This window comes from Pygocentrus nattereri, chromosome 10 (assembly GCF_015220715.1).
Source record: "Pygocentrus nattereri isolate fPygNat1 chromosome 10, fPygNat1.pri, whole genome shotgun sequence".
NCBI classification, from domain to species: domain Eukaryota; kingdom Metazoa; phylum Chordata; class Actinopteri; order Characiformes; family Serrasalmidae; genus Pygocentrus; species Pygocentrus nattereri.
In genome coordinates, this window is record NC_051220.1 from 10418483 (window position 1) to 10441706 (window position 23224).

Sequence of the window (23224 nt, forward strand, 5' to 3'; positions counted from 1 at the left end):
CGTCATAAATCCAGCAATAACTTTTATCAGTCAAGACCAAAACCCTGGAGAGTCTGATCCAGTGTTAGATCCAGAGACAAATGATGATACCTGGCCTTCATTAGCATAATAAAGGGCTCTTCTCTCGCTCTGGCTTTGGTTTCTGACTTTAAATGACACATACTTCACACCCGTGAGGATAAACCTCAGCCTTCTATTACATGTGCTAATTACTGACACTCACACACTCTCACACACACCGGCTGAAGTTTCTTTCCAGCATGGTGAGAGTTAACAGGGTTTAGGGGTGGGTGGCGGGGCGCATCCACCTGTACCACCACACACCTGTCCCGGCCTGTCGACCAATCAGACGCGAGTGAGGAAAAGCTTACCTGTCAGGGCATTTAAATGTGCGAGCAGCCGCAGGTTCCAAATCAAAACCTCTTCACTCTGAGGGATAAACACACACATACACAGCTGGCTGTCTCCGTTATAGACGGACGTGGAAGATTACGAGAGAGAAGAGTGCAAAGAACGGATTTTATTTCTACAGCCTCTCAGGGAAGAAATGACCAAGGAGACTGAGTAAGTATACTTAGCTTTAAAATGAACATTTTTGGGAAGCAATGTTGGATTTCAGTGTTTAACCTTTTTAAGGAATTTGGGTCATTCCACACTTCAGCTCCTGCAATAACTACATTATTTCCATTACTTTCATAGCATTACGTTAGTTTCATAGTGGCTAATAATAAGTCTTGGCATGCAGGTGTTGAGTCAAGATAATACAAAGATTTTCTCTAAAATGAACAGTAATACACACTGTTCCCTTACTGTCAACGTGGTAGCTTAAGCTTTACTGAAGTTTTTGCTTTTCTTGTCATTAACTAACTTTCAACTATATATATTAATATTACCTTAACCTCAACATAACACATAATCCTAATCTTACTGCGAAACCTTTACATTACCAAACAATTTAGTAATAAAATAGTGGCTAATAGTAAGAATTAGTAGCATTAAACATTGAATAATATGTCTGGAATTTATAGGGTTAATGCAGAAGAGCCAGGAAAATGTGGACATTTGCTCTCCTGTTGTTCTTCTAAACTATGACTAATACATCACAAACAGAACAGTGTCCGATATTGGTTACTTGCTGTTAGCGTGCTATCTTCATTTTCACATAAGCATTTGCATGCTTTGCAAACTCTTAGCTTGTCATCAACTATAATTTTCATTAACATCACTGTAACCTCGACTGAGGACCTAATCCTAATCCTAAAAAGGGTATCAATGCTAAATGCTACATGCTAAGTTTTGCTAACTAATATTTTGGGTTGATTTGGAGGACAATCCTGACAAAGCGAGGAAGCTTGTTTTTGTGTTTTTTTTTATTTTTTTACATGAAATCAACCCACCTGTGTTTGTATTTATATCTCGGCATGTCGGTGGGAGTTTCACTGCTCTAAGCTCTGACACCCCATCCTCTTTTCTGAGTCCATGGGGGCTTTTTGAGATAGCTGACACCGAGACTGAGAGTGTTCACTGAGCTGTGCAAGAGAGAATAATTATAGTATGTGTCTGTCAGTGGACGCGTCTGCTGTCCTAGGGGCTTCTGTCGCACAAAAGCTGGCTTCCACCTGCTTACTGTAGCAAAGACACTTAATATGGCCATTTAGCCATTCAAAAAAGGGCTGAAAAGTCTGGTGAACTGAGACACATTGCTTGCTTTTCAATGACATGGTTAAAACTAAGCATGTGACAAGCCAGTGTTTGAGCTAGCACCCCAGCTAGCTTCTAAATGGACTAAATTCTGGAAGCATGGAAGGAATGTGGAGGGAATGTTTTGGTAGAATGCACAACAAGAAATGTGTTCATTTGCTCTCTTGGCCAAACATGCAATCTTACCTGCGCTGTGAGCTCAGGTGCTAAAGTGCTTGCTGTGAGTAAACTCACTGTTTACTTGCTAGCTGCTAATACAAGAGGCTTCAGGGGGAGCCCACAAAGTGAATCCCACTTAGCCTCTGCTTGAAATGTGTTTAGGTTTAGTTTGTGATCTCTGGGTTTCAGCTATTAGTGTTTGTGACCTATCTAAAGCTGATAAGATCTAGAACCGAACAATTTTAGATGAGTTTCATTCTGCTTCCAGTGGAATTGGAGTGTGCAGGTCAGCCATGTTTCAGCAGGTTTGATGTGGGAGGTGTAAACACTGCCAATCTTAACCGCTGCTCACTCAAAGACGCTCAAGATTTGTGTTTTTGCAATCGAAACTGCTGGCTGCCTCAGGGCGAAACTCAGCAGTAGCTGAGCACAGTTGTTCAACTCACATTGCCTCATCTTGCTCTGCCTTTGACTCGTAAATGGGCAAACTGTTCCATGTATCAATCTTGCATGGCTTGAAAACTTCCCCTATTTCTTGGGCTGTCTTTGCTAACTCTCTCAATATTTTGCTGTAGGGCTCTGATGATTTTGCAGAACGAGAGTTTCAATTACCCACGCTACCTTGACAGTTACCTCATGGACTCCTGGAGCTACATGGACGGTGTCGACATCAGCAAGGCTAAACCTAAGCTGTCCACTGATGACGACCTTACCAGTATCCCCCTTTTCTATGACACTTGCAAGGTAGAAAAACAAATTAGTTCGTTCAGAGTAATTGACTGTCCAGTTGCTACTTGATTGTCCATCATGGAACCTTTCTTGATTGACTCACCTCCTAATGTTCTAATACATCTTTGCAGACTCCCAAAGATCAGAAGTTGACATCGTGTTCACGTGCTGGCAGTACATTCAAACCTATGGAGAGGTAAAAACATTAGCCCAGAGATAGCAAAAAAGAGATGAGCTGTCATTTATGTCCAGTCGCATTCACTGTACAAGTTCATTTTCCCCCCTGCCCAAAAAAGAAATACATACACGAATGGGCGAGAAAGAATACCACAGAGGTGTGTACCAAGAGAGACAAGTGTATGAAACTTAGCATAGCTGTTCTCATAACCTTTTCTCATATACTAACCTTTTATTTCTGTGTGTGTAGATACAGGGCTAGCGGGATTAGCTCAGGTTTAGCTGAGGTCAAAGTTGGTTTAAGATGCTAATCCTCTTCCCCATCCCACCCCAGAGAGGACTGAGTCAGCGGCCTTTTGTCCTGATGAAAAATGACAGGGGATTGGGAGCAGTTTGTTCTTTTCCTTGAGTTCAAGCCCAAGAGAAAGGCAAACAGAGGCAGAGATGTGGATTAGACAGCAAATAGCTCCCACCCAGCTTTATGGGCACTCTTCTCAAACAATGCTGAGATTCAAAGCCACTTCTGTTGACTTTTACACATTATACAATCACGGCTTGGTGTTTATTGGTGTTAGAGTTAGTGTAAGTGACTAGTGAGCACATTGTACTATCACAGGTAGACCATTATGGTGTTTGACTTAGCATAAGTGACTAGCAAAACCACTATATCATCACAGCTGGGCCTTTATTGGTAGAAGAGTTTGCGTAAGCGACTTGCAAGACCACTATATCATCACAGATGGGTGTTTATTAATGGTAGAGTTAGTACAAATGACTAGCAAGAACATTATACTGTTACATCTAGGCCATTACTGGAGGTAGAGTTAGCATAAGTGACTTGCAATTAAAGTAAAATCTATACAGTTAGCAGGGTCAGAACTCGCAAAAGTTTTTATACAAATAAAAACACAAGAAAGAATCATATTTTGCACCTTGTGCTGTTAAATAACATAAAAAGATTTATTTTACATTTTAGGAGTCATAGTACCCCCATTTGGCCCCCATTATCATCCAAATTAAACCAAACTAGCTGGGCAGGTTTATGTGCAGGTTTGCGGAAAATTCATTTTCACAGGTGCATATTTATCACATATCTTTTAACCATCCATTTCTCAGGACATCCACTGGTTCATCCCCTGAGCTGACCACTCTGGAAAACTCTAACATCATGAAGCTGCTGTCCGAGAACATTTCCGTCAGCCAATCACAAGTCACAAAGCAGCTGTCGCCGGGCAACGGCAACTACATCCAGAGCATGGCGGGCGACAGCTATGACAAGCAAGTCATCAATAATATCGTTGAATCTCTTCTACTGACCACACCGCAGAAACCGTGGCATTCAGACACCTCGTACCCAGACGCTAGCACTGAGGTGAGTGTTTGGGGCCTTTTGTATCCAAATTTTGCTTTTAATTTTGAACATATTAAATGCTTTTAACTGCTGAAAAGAACAAGTTAACAAACAATTAAAACAGTTTGAAAATGATTCATTTGAATTGATTCATTATAATGTCTCTAATGTATGACATGTTGGTTGTTGTCCACCAAAACAGACTCTAGGTTACAGCAGCGACTTTGTTGGCCACTCAAGCCCCGTGTATTCTGACTCGTACTCTAACTCGCCTCCTGAGAGGTACAGGTGAGACACGTTTTAATCATTTCATCTGCACTTCACGCTCTCAGTCATTTCTGTCTATTCTCTAACTCTCGCCAGGATTTCAGAGTTGTTGTTTTTTTGTTATAATTAATGTTGTTTTCTATGCATTTAATTAACATCACATAATGATGTGAAGATAATTACATAACCACATATTTAATCACAGTAATTCATTAAATTTTCATTTGATTTGCATTTTGTATGTGCAGGTTTGTGCTTTTTTTTTGTTATGTTTAGATGCAAAAAAATGACAAAAAAACAAGAATAACTTTTCATCAAATTCAAATCTCACTAGAATACCTTCTCTTCAACTTACAAATACAAATGTGGTCTGGATTAAAAGTTTAGAATCTGCACTTTCCACACAATTTCTCCGCTCGTTTCAATGAGCCACGAGTCAGAACTAATTTATATAAAACTGCAGCGCACTTTTGATCAGGTTTTTTTATCATTAATGATTTTGTTCCAGGAATGACTTCCAGTTCATCCTTGGTGCCCCACAAGCCTCCCAAAATAAAAACACAGAGGTGCCCATGGTGTATCTGAACAAGGGTCAATTCTACCCCATCACCCTGCAGGGAGTGGACAGCAGTGCTGGAGTGACATGCAACAAAGTAAAGGTGACCCATCATACAAAATACAGCATCACTTTAGAGAGAAACAGAACAGACGTAGATTGACTAGCATATGCAGCTGAATTAAAAACATCACTGCTGTTGCAATAAAACACAGTATAAAATACATATTTAAAATGCATGCATTATTAAACATACATGCAAAGTGAAGCATGTACAGTTAAATAGGCATAGTGGTTGTTGCACACATTAACATGATAGGCATTATGGGGTCTATATGCTGTTAAATACAAAAGTTTTGACAATACTGGATAGAATTTTGAAGATTGTATCCTGAGGAAAAGAGGCTGTCGGTTCTATTTTTGGGTCATTCTAAAGCTCTGGTGATATCAGCTCTGGAGTGCTAAGGGCTAAACAGTTAAATTCTCAGGAAACGATTATGACTAAACCACTGTATACCAGTAAACCTTGGGTGATCACAGCTGGCAAACTGTTGGAGTGACATTATGTATGACTTGACCCGCTGGAGGTTAGCTAACAAAGTTAGCATGCTAATCCTTTGGCTAGTTCTTTAGCTTTGCCACTCAGCATCGTGTTGAACACGGCGCTCCTTTAATGAAGAGCAGCTGGTAAAAAAAATCATTTCCTCATGATTAGAGGTTAACACTCCTCTTGGAAAACTGCATTCTTGTTGTGGTGTGTGATGGCTAGCTCTTTCGCTGGATGTGCAGAACACACACCCGTGCGTGCAAAATCAGGCCGTGCCCCGTTGCCTGTAGCACAAAGCTTGCGGTGACTAAAGCCTCAGAGATGGAGAGAGAGGGGTGTGACACACACACACACACTGGGCTGGAAGACACTCACTGTACACACGGCTCATATCCTCTGACAAAAGCCATAAACACTGGAATTAGCTCGATGACAAGTTTGTCCTGACAGCGTCATATGCTTGCATTACTAAGAGGCAAAATCTTTTATTAGATGCAATATTTGCCTAATTTAATTGATCTCTGTTTATATTTATATATATGATGAGCTAAATGTGCCAGTGTTAGCCAACTAGCTTTTTCAGCTAATTATAAACAGCTAATACCTCAGGTAGCCTTCGAGTCTTGATGTTGTAAGTCAACACTAATACACTAATCTCTCTCTCTCTCACTCAGACGATGATCATGGCAGTGTTTGAGAATGATAAGAGTGCGGAGATGCAGCTGAAGTATTGGAATCACTGGCACTCACGACAGCCGACGGCTAAGCAGAGGGTCATCGACATCGGTGTGTTCACCAGCACAGTTAGCCTTATGAGTCTAATGAAGCTAACCAGTAATGGGAGCTTATACCCCATTAGCATGGTGCTAAACTCATGCATACACTTCAGTTACTCATTAGCTACACTCTTAAACAAGGAGGCTCACTCTTAGCAAAAAGTGTTCTATATAGTACCAAAAAATGGTTCTTTGGCTTAGAACAATAGCAGAACCCATTTCAAAAAGGTTCTATACAGAGCCACCTACACAACATTCTCCATCAATCTGAAGAACACATTCATGACGCAAAGAATTCTTTAATCATGCAAATGGTATTTGAGTGTCCCTGGTTCTAGACAGAACCACTCAGAAACAGAAACACACCATGAGTTCTATACAGAAGCCCTGCTTAAATGGTTCTTCGCATAGTGAGGTCGTTCTTCAGATTGATGGAGATTGTGTTGTATATGGTTCTATATAGCACCAACAGCGGTTCTGCTATTGATGTGATGCCACGCCTGTAATAATGGAAGTGCTTTGTAGAACCATGTACACATTTTCCATCAATCTGAAGAATGATTTCACCACACAAAGAACCATTTAAGCAGTGAGTGTTCATGGTTGTTTATAGAACCACTATCTGTACTAAAGAACCTCTGAAGAGAACCATCTTTTTAAATAGTGTACATCAGCCTTGTCACTTTTTTTGTTCAATATTCTCACTTTTATTGTGTTTCGACCACAGCCGACTACAAAGAAGTGTTCAGCGGGATCAGCAATGTGGAGGAGGTGGCATTCAACGCTCTGTCCTTCATCTGGAACACCAATGAAGAAGCCAAGGTACGAACACACACACGCACACAAACACACAGAAGGGTAAAGGAATTCTTGGCATGTCACCACACCGGCACCTGTCATGAAAACAGGGAGAGAGAGAGAGAGAGAGAGAGAGAGAGAGAGAGAGAGAGAGAGAGAGAGAGAGAGAGAGAATATCACGAGGCAGTTTAGGGCGGGACGACGAAACCAAGAACAGGTGGAGAAGAGAAAGAGCATCAGAAAGAAAACAAAAAGGAAAAGAAAGCAACGCATGCATACTTGATCATTATCACGGCTGATGACTGAGCCGGAGAAAAGAAAAGGTGGATCGCGCCCCCATAGGAGATGCACTCTGCTAGTTAATTAAGGAATTAAATAATTCATTAACACATTAATATGACGTGATATTTCTGGTATAGATTCTGTGATTAAATCTGTTAAAAGTACCACAGAACAAACTGCTTTGTAAAAAAGATATTCACACATAAAGATGTATAAAAATGTATAAAACGTATTAAACCTCATCAAAATATCTAATATTTTTCTAATATTTCTCGACAAGTTATTAACTTTATGTTTGTAAGTCATTTTATGATGTGAAATTGTCTTGTCCAGTAGAATAAGAAAAATTACCAAGAATGTGTAGAAATAAGCTGAGAATATACTGATAACAATCTCAAAATCACAAATATGTCTTAGACTTCTCGACAGTCTGCTTTTCATTGTAATATTTTGTTGGAATTGTAGCAACAGCCTCTTGAGTGCTGATGTAAATGCATTGTGGATGGCAGTCCAGTATGTATTATCCTCTGAGTTGCTAAGCCCTTCCTTTATTTTTCACCTATGGTTCTAGACGTGTTCCGTCATGCTCCGTTTGTCTTACTTTCATTCCACACCTTTGCTTTAAAAGAAATGCTGCGCAATCGCCACCCACACTAGCGGTCCTATCTGCTCTCCTCTAACAGACAATGAGCAGCAGATTACATCGTTCTGTGGTTCACCTGCAGGACCGTCAGTGCAATCGCATGTTTCATAATCACAGCTCAGGGGTCGCAAAAGGAGCTGATTCAGAGTCAGCTTCGCCTCTCATATATTCAAGTGTTAGTTTGGTGAAAAAGTCACATTTGCAGTTTTCCTCTTTACAGCAAATGTAGCCAGTCCTGTTTGGCCTCTTTAATTTTAGCGACAGTAGTAACACTTCAAGATTGCATTAAATGCAACGAGACAATGTTAAAAACAATGTGTTGCAGCTCACATCTGTTTATATGTTTATTTCATGCAGGTTTATATTGGCATTAACTCCCTCAGCACGGACTTCTCCTCTCAGAAGGGTGTGAAGGGTCTCCCTCTGAACCTGCAGATCGACACTTACGACTTCAGCTCCGGCTCAAACCACCTCATCCACAGAGCCACCTGCCAGATCAAAGTCTTCTGTGATAAGGTGCGCTTTACTTTGGTTATTTGTGTTGGAGTTTTTTCTTTTTTTTATTGGAACTTTTTTTGCATAGTCGCTTCTATTTTCTCTTTTTTTATTTGTACGTTGTTATATTTGTATTGCTTCCTTATTAGAATCTTTTTATTTTCATTTCTTTCTTGATTTATTACATTTTTACCTTTCTAATTGTCACTGTTGCAACAAAATCCCCAACAACTTTTTGGTCCTTAGCTTTGAATGGAAGTGAAAGGAAGTAGATTTTTCTAGCTATTAAAAGAGGCATCTGGTGTTCCAAATGATACAAAAAATGAAAAAATGACAAAAAAAATATAGACAAGTTCCGACTGCGATGTTGCAACATTCAAGAACATAATCGTAAAGACTAACATCTACTACTAGATAATTCTCTAACGTTGATCTCCGACCTTTTAACGGCCACACTCTCGGTAACACTGCTGTAGAAACTCATCTCAGAATCTTTCTCTTTCTCTCTTCTGTTTGGAGTGAAGCATAAACCAGTTTTTGCCAACAGCATGTCCTTCAGATGCAGCATTGATCCTATTGTTCTGTGTTTATCTGATAAAGCCTTGCAGGCCCTCATCTTCCCCTTATCACCTTTATCTGATGCCTTCCGATGCCCTTTGGGGCTAGGCTGCCTTTAGCCTAGCTTCTGGAGGTAGGAAGGGTAGACTAGCTTCAAAAACGCACGCGTCGGACTGGTTTAGTCACAGCAGGTGAACTATGTGCATCTCTGCAGAATGAGGAACCTGCGTGTTTTTCATCAGATGGTGCTGGAAGCTGTTTTTTCAGGACTATGGCTTGAGTTTTGCATGTTAGCAGGTTGTTTTGATGAGAGAAGCTGCTAATCACTCTGATGCCATGTCAGTTTTAGATGGCAATCACAGCTAGTAATGAAAATTAAATCATTTTCTAAGTAACATCAAAAGCTCTTGAGGTCCACAAATGCATTCTTTCATACATACTAGCTTTGCTCTGGTAGAAATCCCATCTAACCTAATGAGAAAGTGTAGAAACTCAGTTTTTTTTTCCAAAATACATATGTTAAAACTGTTTCATTAACTTCAAATGATATTTATTGTGTGTGTGTGTGTGAAAGAACACATTGTAAGATTAGATCTTGGTGCAAGTCTTTTAGGGATACATCTGATTGACTTTGGCTGTTTTAACATGGCTAGCTAGCTTGCTCACACCTTTAGCCACGTAGCATGGCCGATTTGTTGAGCAGCGAGACTTCGTTGTTATAGTTTGATAGCTTCTGTTTTTGCAGTAAGTTCATTACATGTCGCAAGTACAGTGGGGAAAATGTAAGCAGCTCTCTCAGAGAGGCTTTAGCCATGCTAACATTCAAGATAGTGTTGCATTCGTTGGTGTAAGTGATGCAGTGCTCGCCTCTGTTTGTCTCTAACATTGCGAATTGTATCATTTTTTTGTCTGGCAGGGAGCCGAGAGGAAGATGAGGGACGAAGAGCGGAAAAGAACGAAGAGGCGGGTCAAAACCAATGCAGACTCCTCTAATAACAGTGAGTGTCAATCACACCCATCAGCCTATTATACAATTACACTGATCTCATCTCATCCTCACAAATAACCAATTACTGATGGCGATTCCAGTAAAGACTGGGATACGCCCAGCAACAAAACACTGAACAGGATTACAAACAGGCCCGATACTGTATGGGCTGCCAAGTCTCACTCTTAAACAAGATGGCTCTTCAAGGGGTCTTTAGTAAAGACAATAGTTCTATATAGAACTATGAACACTCAAAGAACCGTTTGAGTGTATAAATGGTATACAGCCATATACTATTCTCCATTTCTCTGAAAAACCCTGCAAATAACCAGCTAAGCAAGTAAATGGTTCTTTAAGTGTTCATGGTTCTTTACAGATGCATTGTCTTCTCTAAAAAGCCTTTAAGAACGGTTCATTCTTAATGCATAACTTAAGCTAAGTGAGTTAGAAAAGTGTATTTGTTCTCTCTCTATATAAGATACTGAAGCAACACTTTGTACATTCATGCTAAAGCAATGCTCAAGTTCAGCAAAACAGTGTTTCCCTCTTTATCTCCAATTTAGTCAAACAGTCAAGACATTTACATTTACAGCATTTAGCAGACGCTCTTATCCAGAGCGACTTACAAGAAGTGCTTTGTCAATCTAGTGAAAGTATCTTTGCTAGTTACCAGTGTTTAAGGTTTGCTTCTTCAAAGTTGCACTGCAGCTACAATGCTAATGCAGCTAACAGCTAAAAGAAGCTAATAGGCCAGCCTCTTTAAGCATGGAGATAACTACAGGCCTTAATCATTGCACACTTGCCTCAAACAGTGTGGACATGTTCAGTATCTCTAATAGACTTGATTATGTGGTTTCTGACACTATGTGACTCACTGTTACTTATAAACATTGACTGAAGTACATTAGCATTGCTAAACACAGTAGCAGCATTTTGTCTATACTTTTGTCCATGTAGAATTAAATTATCCTTTGTAAGATCAGTTGAAAACCAGTTTTCTCCACCGTTTTTCAGACTCTAGTAAACACACAGTGGTGTCCAGCTCTATTGGAAAGGACTGTACATTCTTCAAAACACTGGATGACCACATGACCCAACCTGTACTGTTTATTCCCGAGACACACTACAGCAACATGCAGCGACTAGTAAGTACCTGTATGCAATAACAACATGCCCCTTTTGTATTTATGTATCACCGAGGCCAAAACAAATACATTTGTTTTCCAAGTGATTGTGGATGAAAATTGAACATGATTCAAAGATGGTGAAATAGTGAAAAATTACAAAAATGGAGATGCAAAGTTTTTGCCAGACAGCAATGACTTGTAGGTGTATAAATATAATAATAATATGCCATATATGTATAAGTACGTATATCATCCTCATCATATACCATCATCATCATCATGTTCTTTATTTAAACTCTGGTTTGCTTTGAGGAGAGTCCTCACTTTTAATATTGCATTTGAAGTACTAATTTTGCTAAGTACTATATATTAATAAAAAGCAACATTAAAATGATACTAGATTAAGTAACGGATTTATAAATCTATAAAAACAGAAAATGAAGGACTGTTTCGCCATTTTACGCACACACAAACACGATCACACGTGAGACACCTGTAGGAATCCCAGGATTTGCGGTTCGCCTCAGTGCTGTCGAGTCATGTTCCATAACGCCCGGAGCGTAGAGAGTGCAGGAAAAGTGTGGGAAAAAATGTAGTGGGAGAAGAGTGGGCTGGGAAAAGGGAGAGAGAGAAAGTGTGTGTGTGATTGGCAAGTTACAGAGTTTACACGACAGTAAACGAAACTCACCTGAAGAGCAGCCGGCCACGCTGACTGACACACAGGATTAACACGCACACATACGGGGGGTGTTTACACAGTGGAGTGGAGGAGGGACACACACTGTTCTGACACCCCATTTCCCACAGTGTGTGTGTGTGTGTGTGTGTGTGTGTATGTATGTATGTATGAATGTATATATATATATACACATATGCACACACACACACACGACTTGGAAGATAAGATGGGCATTTGACCACATCTCCTGTTTACATGCATGCACGCACCCATATATGCATGTCTTCAGAATCAGAAAAACACATTTGACATAAAATAAAAAACTAAATTATCAGCTGTCTGAGTGTTCAGTGAGTGACTCTTTCCCTTTATTCCAGCTTCTTTTCTTTTCAGGAGACTCACTTTCAGTTTCTCAAAGAAATCTGTAGACACACCTCTAAAGTTCAGTCTTAGAAGTTGGTCGATCATTTTCTGAAGTAATCAAACACATTCAGTGATGTTGGGGTCTGGACTCTGGGGTGGTCAGTCCATTGTTCTAAGAATACCAGTAAAAGCAAAAGTGGAGCTTGATTTTCTCCTCTCTCTCGAAGATTCAAGTAGCTTTGATTTAGTTTTTGAACATTCCCTTTGATTTTCTTCCTCCTTATGCAAATGGTTTATCTTATATACTGTATACATATTGCTGCTGTTGGAGCAAGACCGTGTATCTCCACACACACACACACACACACACACACACACATACATACACACACATATATATATATATATATATATATATATATATATAAAAAATACATTTATTTAAAAAATCATGGTTCAACTTGAGTTTTAATTCCTGTAAATGTTCCCTTATGATCCAGAAGGAAACCAATGTGAGGTCAGAGATTTACACTCCTCATGTGTGTGTGTCTGATCAGGCGGTTAGATACACACTCCAGCGAGTAAGTGTTTGTATCGTTATGTACCGCTAGGCTGCACCTGTACAGGTGAGAGAACGATAAGATCGTCCGAGCCACCATGCAGAAGATAGGAAACGAGGGAACTCTTCCGTGGCCTGTTCAGTTTCTCTAACGCTGATCTTATCTGTTTCTCACAGGCGCCCCCTAGCAACACGGAGGAGAACGAGAGGCATCCCCTGAAGCGTACGCCAGGTTACGACTCAGAGCAGTGCAGCCCACCAGCCAAACAGCCCCGCAAAGAACAGCAACAGAGAGGTGAATATACAACAACACTGCACAGCACACGACACCATAACGACGACATACCAACCACCAACGTAACACAGAATACGCATAAACATCGTTCAGCCAATCAGCAAACAGCCCCTCAGGGAACAACAACAACAAAAACAACACAACACAGTGCAACACAAATACTAACAAACTAAAGCACAGCATAAACACCATCACACCACCAGACCACACCTGCCCCATAACACAAATGCCATAACCTGCGGAAGCGGGACGTTCATAAAGTTGAAGTTGTGATTGTTTATTTGTTTTTGTTTACAGTCCTACTGTACGTCCGGCAGGAGACGGAGGAAGTGTTTGACGCCCTCATGCTCAACTCGCCGACGCTGAAAGGACTCAGAGAAGCGGTCAGTTGAGCTTTATCTCTTTCTTTACTCCTTCACTTTTCTCTTTTCTTGCCATTCTTTTCCACGCTATTTTGCTTCGCACCCGTTTTCTTATCGTCACTCTTCACTTCTTTGAGCTTTGTCTTTTTCTTTTCCACTCTTAACTCTGTTTATTTCTTTGCACTCCTTCTCATTCCACTTTTCTATTGTCATCCGTTTGTCCCTTCTTCTTCTGTCTCGTTCCTACGTTTTAATTGATCTCTTTCTCACACTTGTGAAGATGTCGAAACCTCCTTGGTGTGACACCCGTCTCATTTGGTCTTTCTCGCTCTCAGATTTCAGAAAAGTACGGCCTGCAAGAAGACACCATTGGGAAAATCTTCAAGAAGTGCAAAAGAGGGTGAGTAGCATTTTTTTGCCGCCAAATTAGCAGTAAACCAGATGCAGACGAGATGGCTCTGAGGAAGGGGCAGATTTTAGCGATTGTCTCTGCCGTTTCAAGCTAATGACAGAGCGGGTGCAGGAGATAAAGAAAGGCAGGGATGTGTTGAAATGTCCTCTCGGTGGTAAAGCGAGTGATTTTGTTGGTTTCTCCGTCACCTCTGTGGAAGCTAAGCTGACAGACCGGGTTTGCGGAATGCTGTAATTGCTGCTCGCTTTACAGGAAAAAAAGGGACTTTAAAAAGAAGAACAAAAGGAAGAAGAGTCAGCGGAGGATGGTGTGATGTTTAATGTTTTCCGCCGTGCCCTCAGCAGGAGAACTGAGCAGATTTCAGAGCTGATAGGGAGGAGGAGGTCAGGATGGAGCTAAAGTGGGCCAAACGTGCGATTGTGTAACCCACAGCGCAGTATAATTACAAGAAACTGAGCAAAGCCTGTGAGAGCCGCACTAGTTTATCTCCCCAACTTTTCATTACCTTCATTAGCTTTAGAGCTACGAGGCGTTTTAACTTGAAAGGAAGCGAGAAGTTAGCATGGTGCTAACTGCACGCCTCAGTCCTCACACACGTCATATATGGAAATCTGATATATTGCAATACATGGATTTCAAATATATGACTGATTAGCCTTTATGAATTTCCCTTATTTTCAGCTTGTATTACACACACATACGGAGACACATGTGACATTAGTGCCAACATATTTGAAATGGGCCATTTAAAAAAAAAAATATAGGACATGTATTTAAGTCATGGCAACGTATACAAAAGATATCTGTGCAGTACATCTATTTAACAATATATGATAGAAAACATTCACATATGGAGGGCTCTGTGCGATCCATATATTATGCATATGTATTCATCCACCTTTTAGACATGTAGGGATTATATATCATGCATAGTGTGTCCAATATTTGATATATATATATATATATATATAACATAAATGTACATACATTGTGAAATATATGCCTGACCCTTTATGATATTTGCACATATATGGCCATATATCAGATTTCCATGTGGGACCTTCTTTAGTTTTGGAGCTACTGGGCTCATGCAGCTAACAAGTACTGGAAGCAAGCAGTTAGCATGGAGCTATCTACATGTCTAAATCATCACACTCTTGACTCAAATTCTTTTGTGTTTCTGATGCTGATTAACATGGACATGGACATTAAATCAGGGAGAAAATGATGAATAAATTCATAATTCTGATTTTTTTTTTTTTGCCACACTGTTTGATAGTTCGATGCCTGAATCAAGTTAGCATTTGCAGCAGCGGTTCTCAGTCACAGAAAGAACAGGTTTTTACTGCCAAGCTCAACTCATTATCTACTTTATGAGTTGAGGAAGATGTGTTAGAGCAGAGTGACGTTCTCAGGACTGTAATTGAGCACCAAGTGGTCCATGCAGTCTGGTCCAGGTGCAGATGAACCCACCATCCTCTGTTATATCACACCTCTGTGAATCATAGTTACATAAATGAGCTGCTTTGTTTTACGGCTGAGCCCCGGGCTTCAGACCCTCATTCGCTCGGGATGATGATAGTGTTTGGAAGAGCAGGACAGGTTAGGTCACATTTTCTCTCTCTCTCTCTCTCTCCAACCCACATCTACGATCTGATGCCTGTGCGTGCCCTGAGGCCGCTCAGACCTGGCACATACACACATACACATACAGAAACACATAGTTCAACTTCAGGTGGAACGGCTGTCTGATTTATTACAGATCAACAGGTGCACTGCTGCAGCAAATGATTATTATAGCTGTGACGGGTTGAAATATCTGAGCTTTTTATCATTTTTACTTTAGATAGATTTGATTGTGTTTAATGATATATTCATTGTTAGTCTGCGCTTATTCATGTCTCTGCATGCACTGAAAATAAGAATTATTGTAAGAGACTGGAGCTCGCTGTTAACAAACTGAGCAATAATCACTCTTACTCAGTTTCTGTTGGATTTTTCTTTGATTATTTTGTCTAAGCCCTACCTGTTGTATAAATATACACATTAAATTTGGTGTCTTGATGCTGATAATCTACCAGCAGCCACCACACTAGCTAGTTTAGCATTAGCCCAAAACATTTTTTGTGTGAAATTATTGCGGTTATTTCAAAAAGGCCATTATTGAAGTGCCCACTGCCTGCTAGCCTTCTGGACCAGCTTGACCACCATTGAGCTTCTTGCTGTGCAACGCTGTGCAATCCTCACCCTCAGATGCTGCTGCATAATCATAAACTAATCAAATTAACCACTGCCCCACCTGTTTTTCCTGCATTGTACTATAATACTATAATACTTTATACTAACACTGTTTGCTATCTGGTGTTGACCAGAGGAGGATGGGTTCCCCTTCTGAGTCTTGGTTCCTCTCAAGGTTTCTTCCTCCTGCCCTTAGGGAGTTTTCCTTGGCACTGTCGCCACTGGCTTGCTCATGGGGGCTTGGACCCGGATTTTCTTTTCTTTTTCTTTCCGTAATACTGATTGTTCTGTAAAGCTGCTTTGTGACAACACCTGTTGTAAAAGCACTATATAAATAAACTCTGCTCGCTTGCTTGCATTACTCTCTCAAATCACTGTTATGTGACATTGATATGAGTACATGGACAGGGGAGCTGACACTAAACCAGACTGTATTGTAATTGTACCAATAGGTTTAAATTTAGGGCAGTAAAAGTAAACATTTTTCATGTTTACATGTTTTTTTTTTCATGACTTTTATTTTGAAATTACCGAGGAATTATCGATTTTCAAATTCAGTGCATTCACACATATAAAGGAGAGTTTATGGTTGAGAGTTTATTAATAGTGTTTATAATGACTTTAATATTAAGACAAATTTATTATTATTATTTTATTCCACTTACTGTTTTGACCTTAACTCATCATGGCTAACCGTCCACTCTCTCGTTTCTTCTTCTCCAGGATTTTCGTGAACATGGACGACAACATCATCGAACACTACAGCAACCACTCAGCCTTCCTCATCGACATCTCCGAGGTCATGGTCAATCACTTCCAGGTCACGCTAATGGAGTTATGAGTGATGCCTCGCCACAAGCCCCGCCCCCTCCAGAGGCATTTTCCCCCAACCTGCCTTATAAAAAGCACTGCTGCCTCTTGAACACATTCGAAATGGGCCACAGCCATTGCCATGGCAACCGCATCCAAACCAGCCCTGTGTAAATACAGTTTACTCTCCTTCATTTATAAGTATTTTTATTTTTTGTTTACTCAGTCAGCGAATGCTCATGGCCGCATCTCTAACGACAAATTCCTGAATTGTAAATATGAACTGTAAATAGAAATGAATATGGTTAATGAAAAGAGTATGAGTGTGATTTATGTCATGTACCTTGTGTTAATGTTTCAATGATAGCCTTGCGACGTCTGCCTGTTTTTACAACATAAAAGCCCTCATCATTTCTGTGGGAGGAATAAGAATGCGGTAATGGTATTGCTTACGCCTGCTGGTTGTTTTTGTTTGTTTGTTTTGATTTCAAAACACTTTTTAGGCCCGTACACTTGCAGTTAGGACGCTGTAGCTTCACACCAGCGTGCATGTTTCATGTCCAAAGCTGTCCGAGCCAAGAAAGACTGCTTCAGACTCCGACCCGTCACACATTTCCACCTTCATTTCCCGCGTTTCCGTCAGTGTTTCACCCAGTTTCAAATCCGGCTGTTGCTCACCTTCGCCACACATTTCGTCCTCCCACATTTAATTAAAGAACGAGTCCAAGTGAACCACTGAAATTTAAATTCAACCCTCCAAAAAAAAACACCCCTCTCAAATTTATACTCTAGCGACGAAATGTCGTTAGAATTTTTAATTGTGAACCTTTTCGGATTTTTCGCTTCACAATATATTTACATAACATTTCAACTGCTCTGTGCTTCTTTTGTGTATCGCTGATGTTTTGCATCCTTTTACTTACTTTTGTATTTCACCTGATTTTATAAGGAAAAATAAAAAGAAAAATTAAAAAAATGTTTTGGGAATGTCATTCTGTTGATGTTTAAAAATGAGTTTAAAAACTTGTCATGAGAGTTTGATGTAGTATGTAAACAGTATTACAGTTTTAAAACGTGCTGTTCGCTCCCCAGTCCTTAAAGTCCATATATGCAAACTGTTTTTTTTTTTTTTTTGTGATGTCACTAAACAAGCATATTTACAAATCATCCCCTTGGAGTTATGAGGTTATATCTGCCATTATTGTCAAAATTGAGTCACGTTCTTATTCTGTGACACTTCTTGACATTATATGGGGTGTTTTTTAAGTTGCTTGCATTTGTGGACTCTATCTCCAACATAAGGTCCTATAAGGTTCTATCTGCCATCCAATCAGCAATTCGCATCTGCACAATCGGACCAATCAGGTTCTGCTTCTTTGTCATGTTGCCACTCTGCTCAGTGATGGCAGGAAAAGTTTAAAACTTTGAGATTTTATAAATATTGGGCCTTAAAGTTAATTAGTAAATATTTGAATTGATGGGGTCTTAATTACAACATAAACATTAATTTTATTCGTTCATCTATCTTTTCTTTTTCCTCTTTTCTCTCAAAAATAGGACATTTAGGCTCATTAGAGTCACATTTCTTATATAAAACAAAACCTAATGCTGCCATTAGACTGACCAGCTACACGGACCTGCTGGGCCAGTTTACTACTATAGCTGTCTAACTAAAGGAAACCATCATTAAACTGACCTCTGCGCTGGACAAAGTATTTAGCACTGACCTTCATACTTAATCTGAAAAGCTTTTTTTTTTAATAAGAAAGAGATGATTTGTCCTAATACAAGAAATAGACTTCATAATAAATAAATAAGTAATACAAATAAATGTAAAAAAAATCTGAAAAATATCACAGCATTAAATGTGACTTTTGGATAATGTAGACACTCTGCTACACACTGATATTAAGTTTTTCCATTGACCGTCTGCCTTCATTACGCTCTTATCCAGAGCGACTTACAATTTGATCATTTTACAAAGGGAGGCCAAGGCGGTGTTTGGAGTCTTGCCCAAGGACTCTTATTTATATAGTGTAGGGTGTTTGCCCAGGTGGGGATTGAACTCCAGGTTACAGTGTAGAAGGCAGTGAAATGACAGTGGTGGATAAAGTACAAAAATCATGTACTTGAGTTAAAGTAGAGGTGCCCAAGATAAAATATTACTCCAATAAAAGTAGACGTTCCTCCCTTTAGACCTCCACTTGAGTAAAAGCGCAAAAGTATCTGCCTTCAAATGTACTTAAGTATCAAAAGTAAAAGTACTAAAAGATTAATTATGACTCTCATGTCCTATTATCATTGTTGTAACAAGACTCTTGCTTCATTAAAATGGCTTAAAATGATCGTAAGCACAAAACACTGAAGGCAAATCATTTCCATCAGGTGGAACCGAGTGGCCATGAAATAGCTTTTTGCAAACAGGCAAAGTTTTAGATTAAGATTTATTTGCAACGTAGATAAAAGTTTAAATTCAGTATAAACTGGCTTTAATCACAGATTCATAAATGAGTTTCCTTTACTATATTGATCTGTAGGTCTGTGTTCATAAACATAAACTAGCCAAAAAAATTGAATATAAAATGAAATGGTGTTTATATAAATTCAGAAAAAGACGTGTCAGTCACGACTGCATACATCTATTTACACAAAGTTAGGTTAGTTCATTATTTATGTTGAACAGACTCTCCCAAAATTTTACGTTGTTGAACCGTGTGCTGCACTGGGTCGGTATGACCAACAGGTCAAGACAAGCTCAAAACAAAGTGACCGCTGGGCCCTGATTGGTGCTCTGGCTTTGCGCTTCTTTTGTTTTGACATGTTACGTTTTTATACACACAGAAACCAAAAGGAACGACAGATTTCTCAAAATGTAGTGGAGTAAAAAGTCAGATATTTCCAATAATGGAAATACTTCAGTAAAGTACAGATATGTGAAAAACTAACGAATTACATTTACTTAGTTACTGTCCACCACTGTGAAATGACTACAATATACAGTGAAGGGCGACCGAATGTTCTCCTCATTCAGGAGTCTATGGTTGATTGACAAGATGCCGTACTCTAAAGGTACTATAGTTCTTGAGGGAATACTTTTTACGTTGGCCGCTGTTTTATAAAACCATTACAGTGATTTTATTATGGCAAAGGGGGTTTTACTCTGCTTTGCATTGTGCCTAATAACACCCACCTAAAATCGCAGTAGCACACAGTCTTTTGTGGCTTATTGCTTTATTAGAAAAACAAAAAGCAGCAGTGCAGGAACTCTAGGAGCTCCAGAGAGCGATTTATCAGGAGGCTTTTTTATTAGCGATTGTAATTTGATCAGGGACAAATATTATGAGCCTGTAAATGATCATAAACAGGGGAACTCTTCATGGGTATGAAAAGAAACTCTGTTTATTTGCTGCAGGCTGTCTGACAATCAGACGTGGCAGCAGATGAAGTCTCAGAGGCCGAGCCCACGTCCCCCACAAGGAAGTGTTTCTCTCAAGACGCTGAAGACAATGTGAGTCATGAGGCCTCAAGTGCAGCTAACGTAATTGGGGAGATTCGGATTTCTGCTGCATTTCTGTAGTCGATACATTTTTCTGCTGCACATTAATATGGCTCGATTTATTTATTTAATAAATAAATAAATATAGCCCAAAACGTGCCGGAACGTCAAATATTATTTAACACTGGCCACTTTATTGGAAACACCTACCTTGTATTTTCACTCACTGGCCACATTATTAGAAACACCTAACTTGTGCTTCCACTAACTGGCCACTTTATTAGAAACACCCTGTGCTTCCACTAACTGGCCACTTTATTAGAAACACCTTGTGCTTCCACTAACTGGCCACTTTATTAGAAACACCTTGTGCTTCCACTAACTGGCCACTTTATTAGAAACACCTTGTGCTTCCACTAACTGGCCACTTTATTAGAAACACCTTGTGCTTCCACTAACTGGCCACTTTATTAGAAACACCCTGTGCTTCCACTAACTGGCCACTTTATTAGAAACACCCTGTGCTTCCACTAACTGGCCACTTTATTAGAAACACCCTGTGCTTCCACTAACTGGCCACTTTATTAGAAACACCTTGTGCTTCCACTAACTGGCCACTTTATTAGAAACACCCTGTGCTTCCACTAACTGGCCACTTTATTAGAAACACCCTGTGCTTCCACTAACTGGCCACTTTATTAGAAACACCCTGTGCTTCCACTAACTGGCCACTTTATTAGAAACACCCTGTGCTTCCACTAACTGGCCACTTTATTAGAAACACCCTGTGCTTCCACTAACTGGCCACTTTATTAGAAACACCCTGTGCTTCCACTAACTGGCCACTTTATTAGAAACACCTTGTGCTTCCACTAACTGGCCACTTTATTAGAAACACCCTGTGCTTCCACTAACTGGCCACTTTATTAGAAACACCCTGTGCTTCCACTAACTGGCCACTTTATTAGAAACACCCTGTGCTTCCACTAACTGGCCACTTTATTAGAAACACCCTGTGCTTCCACTAACTGGCCACTTTATTAGAAACACCTTGTGCTTCCACTAACTAGTCACTTTATTAGAAACACCTTGTGCTTCCACTAACTGGCCACATTATTTGAAACACCTAACTTGTGCTTCCACTCACTGGGGTTCTTTGCATTATCAAAAGGTTCTTCAGAATGTGCTGTGGATGGTTCTACACATAACCTTTTTGAAAACGGTCCTATATGGCACCCAAATATGGTACCACCATTGTTACCATTGTAAGCAAAGGACCCCTTTTTTGGTACGATATAGAATGCTTTTTTGCTATGAGTGTACTCTTGTAAAAAAGATGGTCCTTCAAGGGTTCTTTAGTATAGAAAATTGTTCTAAAAAGCCATGAGCACTCAAAGAACCCTTTGCATGATTAAAGGGTTCCTTGCATCATCAAAGGGTTCTTAAGACTGTGCTGTAGATGGTTCGATACATAACCTTTTTGAAAATGGTTCTATATACGAACCCATTCTGTTATGGTGTCAAGCTTGTAACAGTAGAACCCTTCTGGGCATTCCGGCACCTGACTGCTGCCCCATTTATTGTGGAATGACAAATTTCAAGTCCGAGTCAAAGTCAAGGTCAGTTTTCTCAAGTCAAATTTGTGACTCGAGTCAAACTCGAGGCCAAGTCATATGATTCGAGTCCATACCTCTGTTATGTAATATTATGTTTGTGGTCTTGTAGCAGGAGTGCAGGGGGGGCTCCAAGGACCCTGAAGATCGTTGAGGCCTTGCAAGATCCGTTTCAGTGTTCTCAACAGGATCCAAAAGGATCTAAAAAGAAAATAACAGAACCGATCAAACTTAGGTTCCTGTGCAGGTTCTTATCTGAATTTTCCATTCCGCCTTAAATGATGCATCTGTTATATTTAAGGTAGAATGGAAAATTTGTACCAGCCTCTTAGTTCTCATGCTGACGGATGCTGGATGGACTAAGACGTGCCATTCCTTTGTTGCTTTTGTTCAGCTACATATCTTATCGGTACAGTAGACGTGTAATGCCTTTTCCAAAAAAAACCCAAAACCACGTCATCAGGTGAATAAGAGTACATCAGGTGCTGAGGCCAAACTGCTTTGTTTTGTTTTCACAGATGATGTGATAAAATCATAACTATCTGGTCATGGATGGATGTGTTGCTGTTTGTCTTTGTGTCTGTTGTTTTACTCCAGTTTCCGTGTGGCGCTCATGACTAACGACTGACGTCAGGGGGAATTATTAAAGGAATTAATTACACTAATTTCATTCTCCTCCCTTGCTCTCTCTCACTTCGCTTACTGTTTCTTTCTATCTTTCTTCTCTCTCTTTACATTGTGTCTCTCTCTTTTTCCACATGTCTATTTTGTTAGTTCTTAATTCCAAGTTATTTTTAACCCTAGTGCTGTTCCACAACAGAGAGAGAGAGAGAGAGTTTGAAAGAGAGAGTGAGAGAGAGAGAGAGAGAGAGAGAGTGAGTGAGAGAGAGTGAGAGAGAGAGAGAGAGAGAATGAGTGAGAGAGAGAGAGAACAGTTTAAAATTCACTGGCCACGTTACACTACCCCATGCCCACTAAGTGGTCACTTTATTAGATATACTTAACTTGTGCTTCTACTAACTGGCCACTTTATTAGACACACCCTGTACTGTCTGATAAATGGTGCTGTATGTGCTGTAGTATCCATAGATTCCTCTCAATGTTTTCATCACTGCACCAAACTGACAGGACACGTTCTGTGACGGAACCCAAGCAGACATGATGATCTAATATCTGTATGCATGAAAACATTAGAATGTGAGTAGATTAATATCCTGTGTCTCTCAGGCTCTTTAACACAGCA

General features: G+C 39.9%; 1 protein-coding gene across 2 annotated transcripts; it reads left to right on the plus strand.

The window, feature by feature from the left end:
- The first annotated feature begins 386 nt into the window (after positions 1-386).
- grhl3 (grainyhead-like transcription factor 3) lies at positions 387-17850 on the plus strand. Of its 2 annotated transcripts, none has more exons than XM_017716750.2 (15): positions 387-564; positions 2436-2604; positions 2721-2785; positions 3883-4138; positions 4320-4405; positions 4893-5037; positions 6162-6273; positions 6991-7085; positions 8344-8502; positions 9956-10037; positions 11042-11172; positions 12933-13050; positions 13348-13433; positions 13748-13812; positions 16786-17850. In XM_017716750.2, exons 1-15 carry the CDS (start codon positions 548-550, stop codon positions 16901-16903), a joined length of 1704 nt encoding a protein of 567 aa, XP_017572239.1. In that variant the 5' UTR covers positions 387-547; the 3' UTR covers positions 16904-17850. The 2 variants fall into 2 exon arrangements, with proteins under 2 accessions (XP_017572239.1, XP_017572238.1); XM_017716749.2 differs by having other exon boundaries at positions 389-564; positions 4893-5043.
- Positions 17851-23224: the final 5374 nt, after the last annotated feature.

Coding starts and splice junctions, on each gene's coding strand:
- grhl3 (XM_017716749.2), top strand. Junction 2,786..3,882: donor ACATTCAAACCTATGGAGAG/GTAAAAACATTA, acceptor TCCATTTCTCAG/GACATCCACTGGTTCATCCC. Junction 13,434..13,747: donor TGAAAGGACTCAGAGAAGCG/GTCAGTTGAGCT, acceptor TCTCGCTCTCAG/ATTTCAGAAAAGTACGGCCT.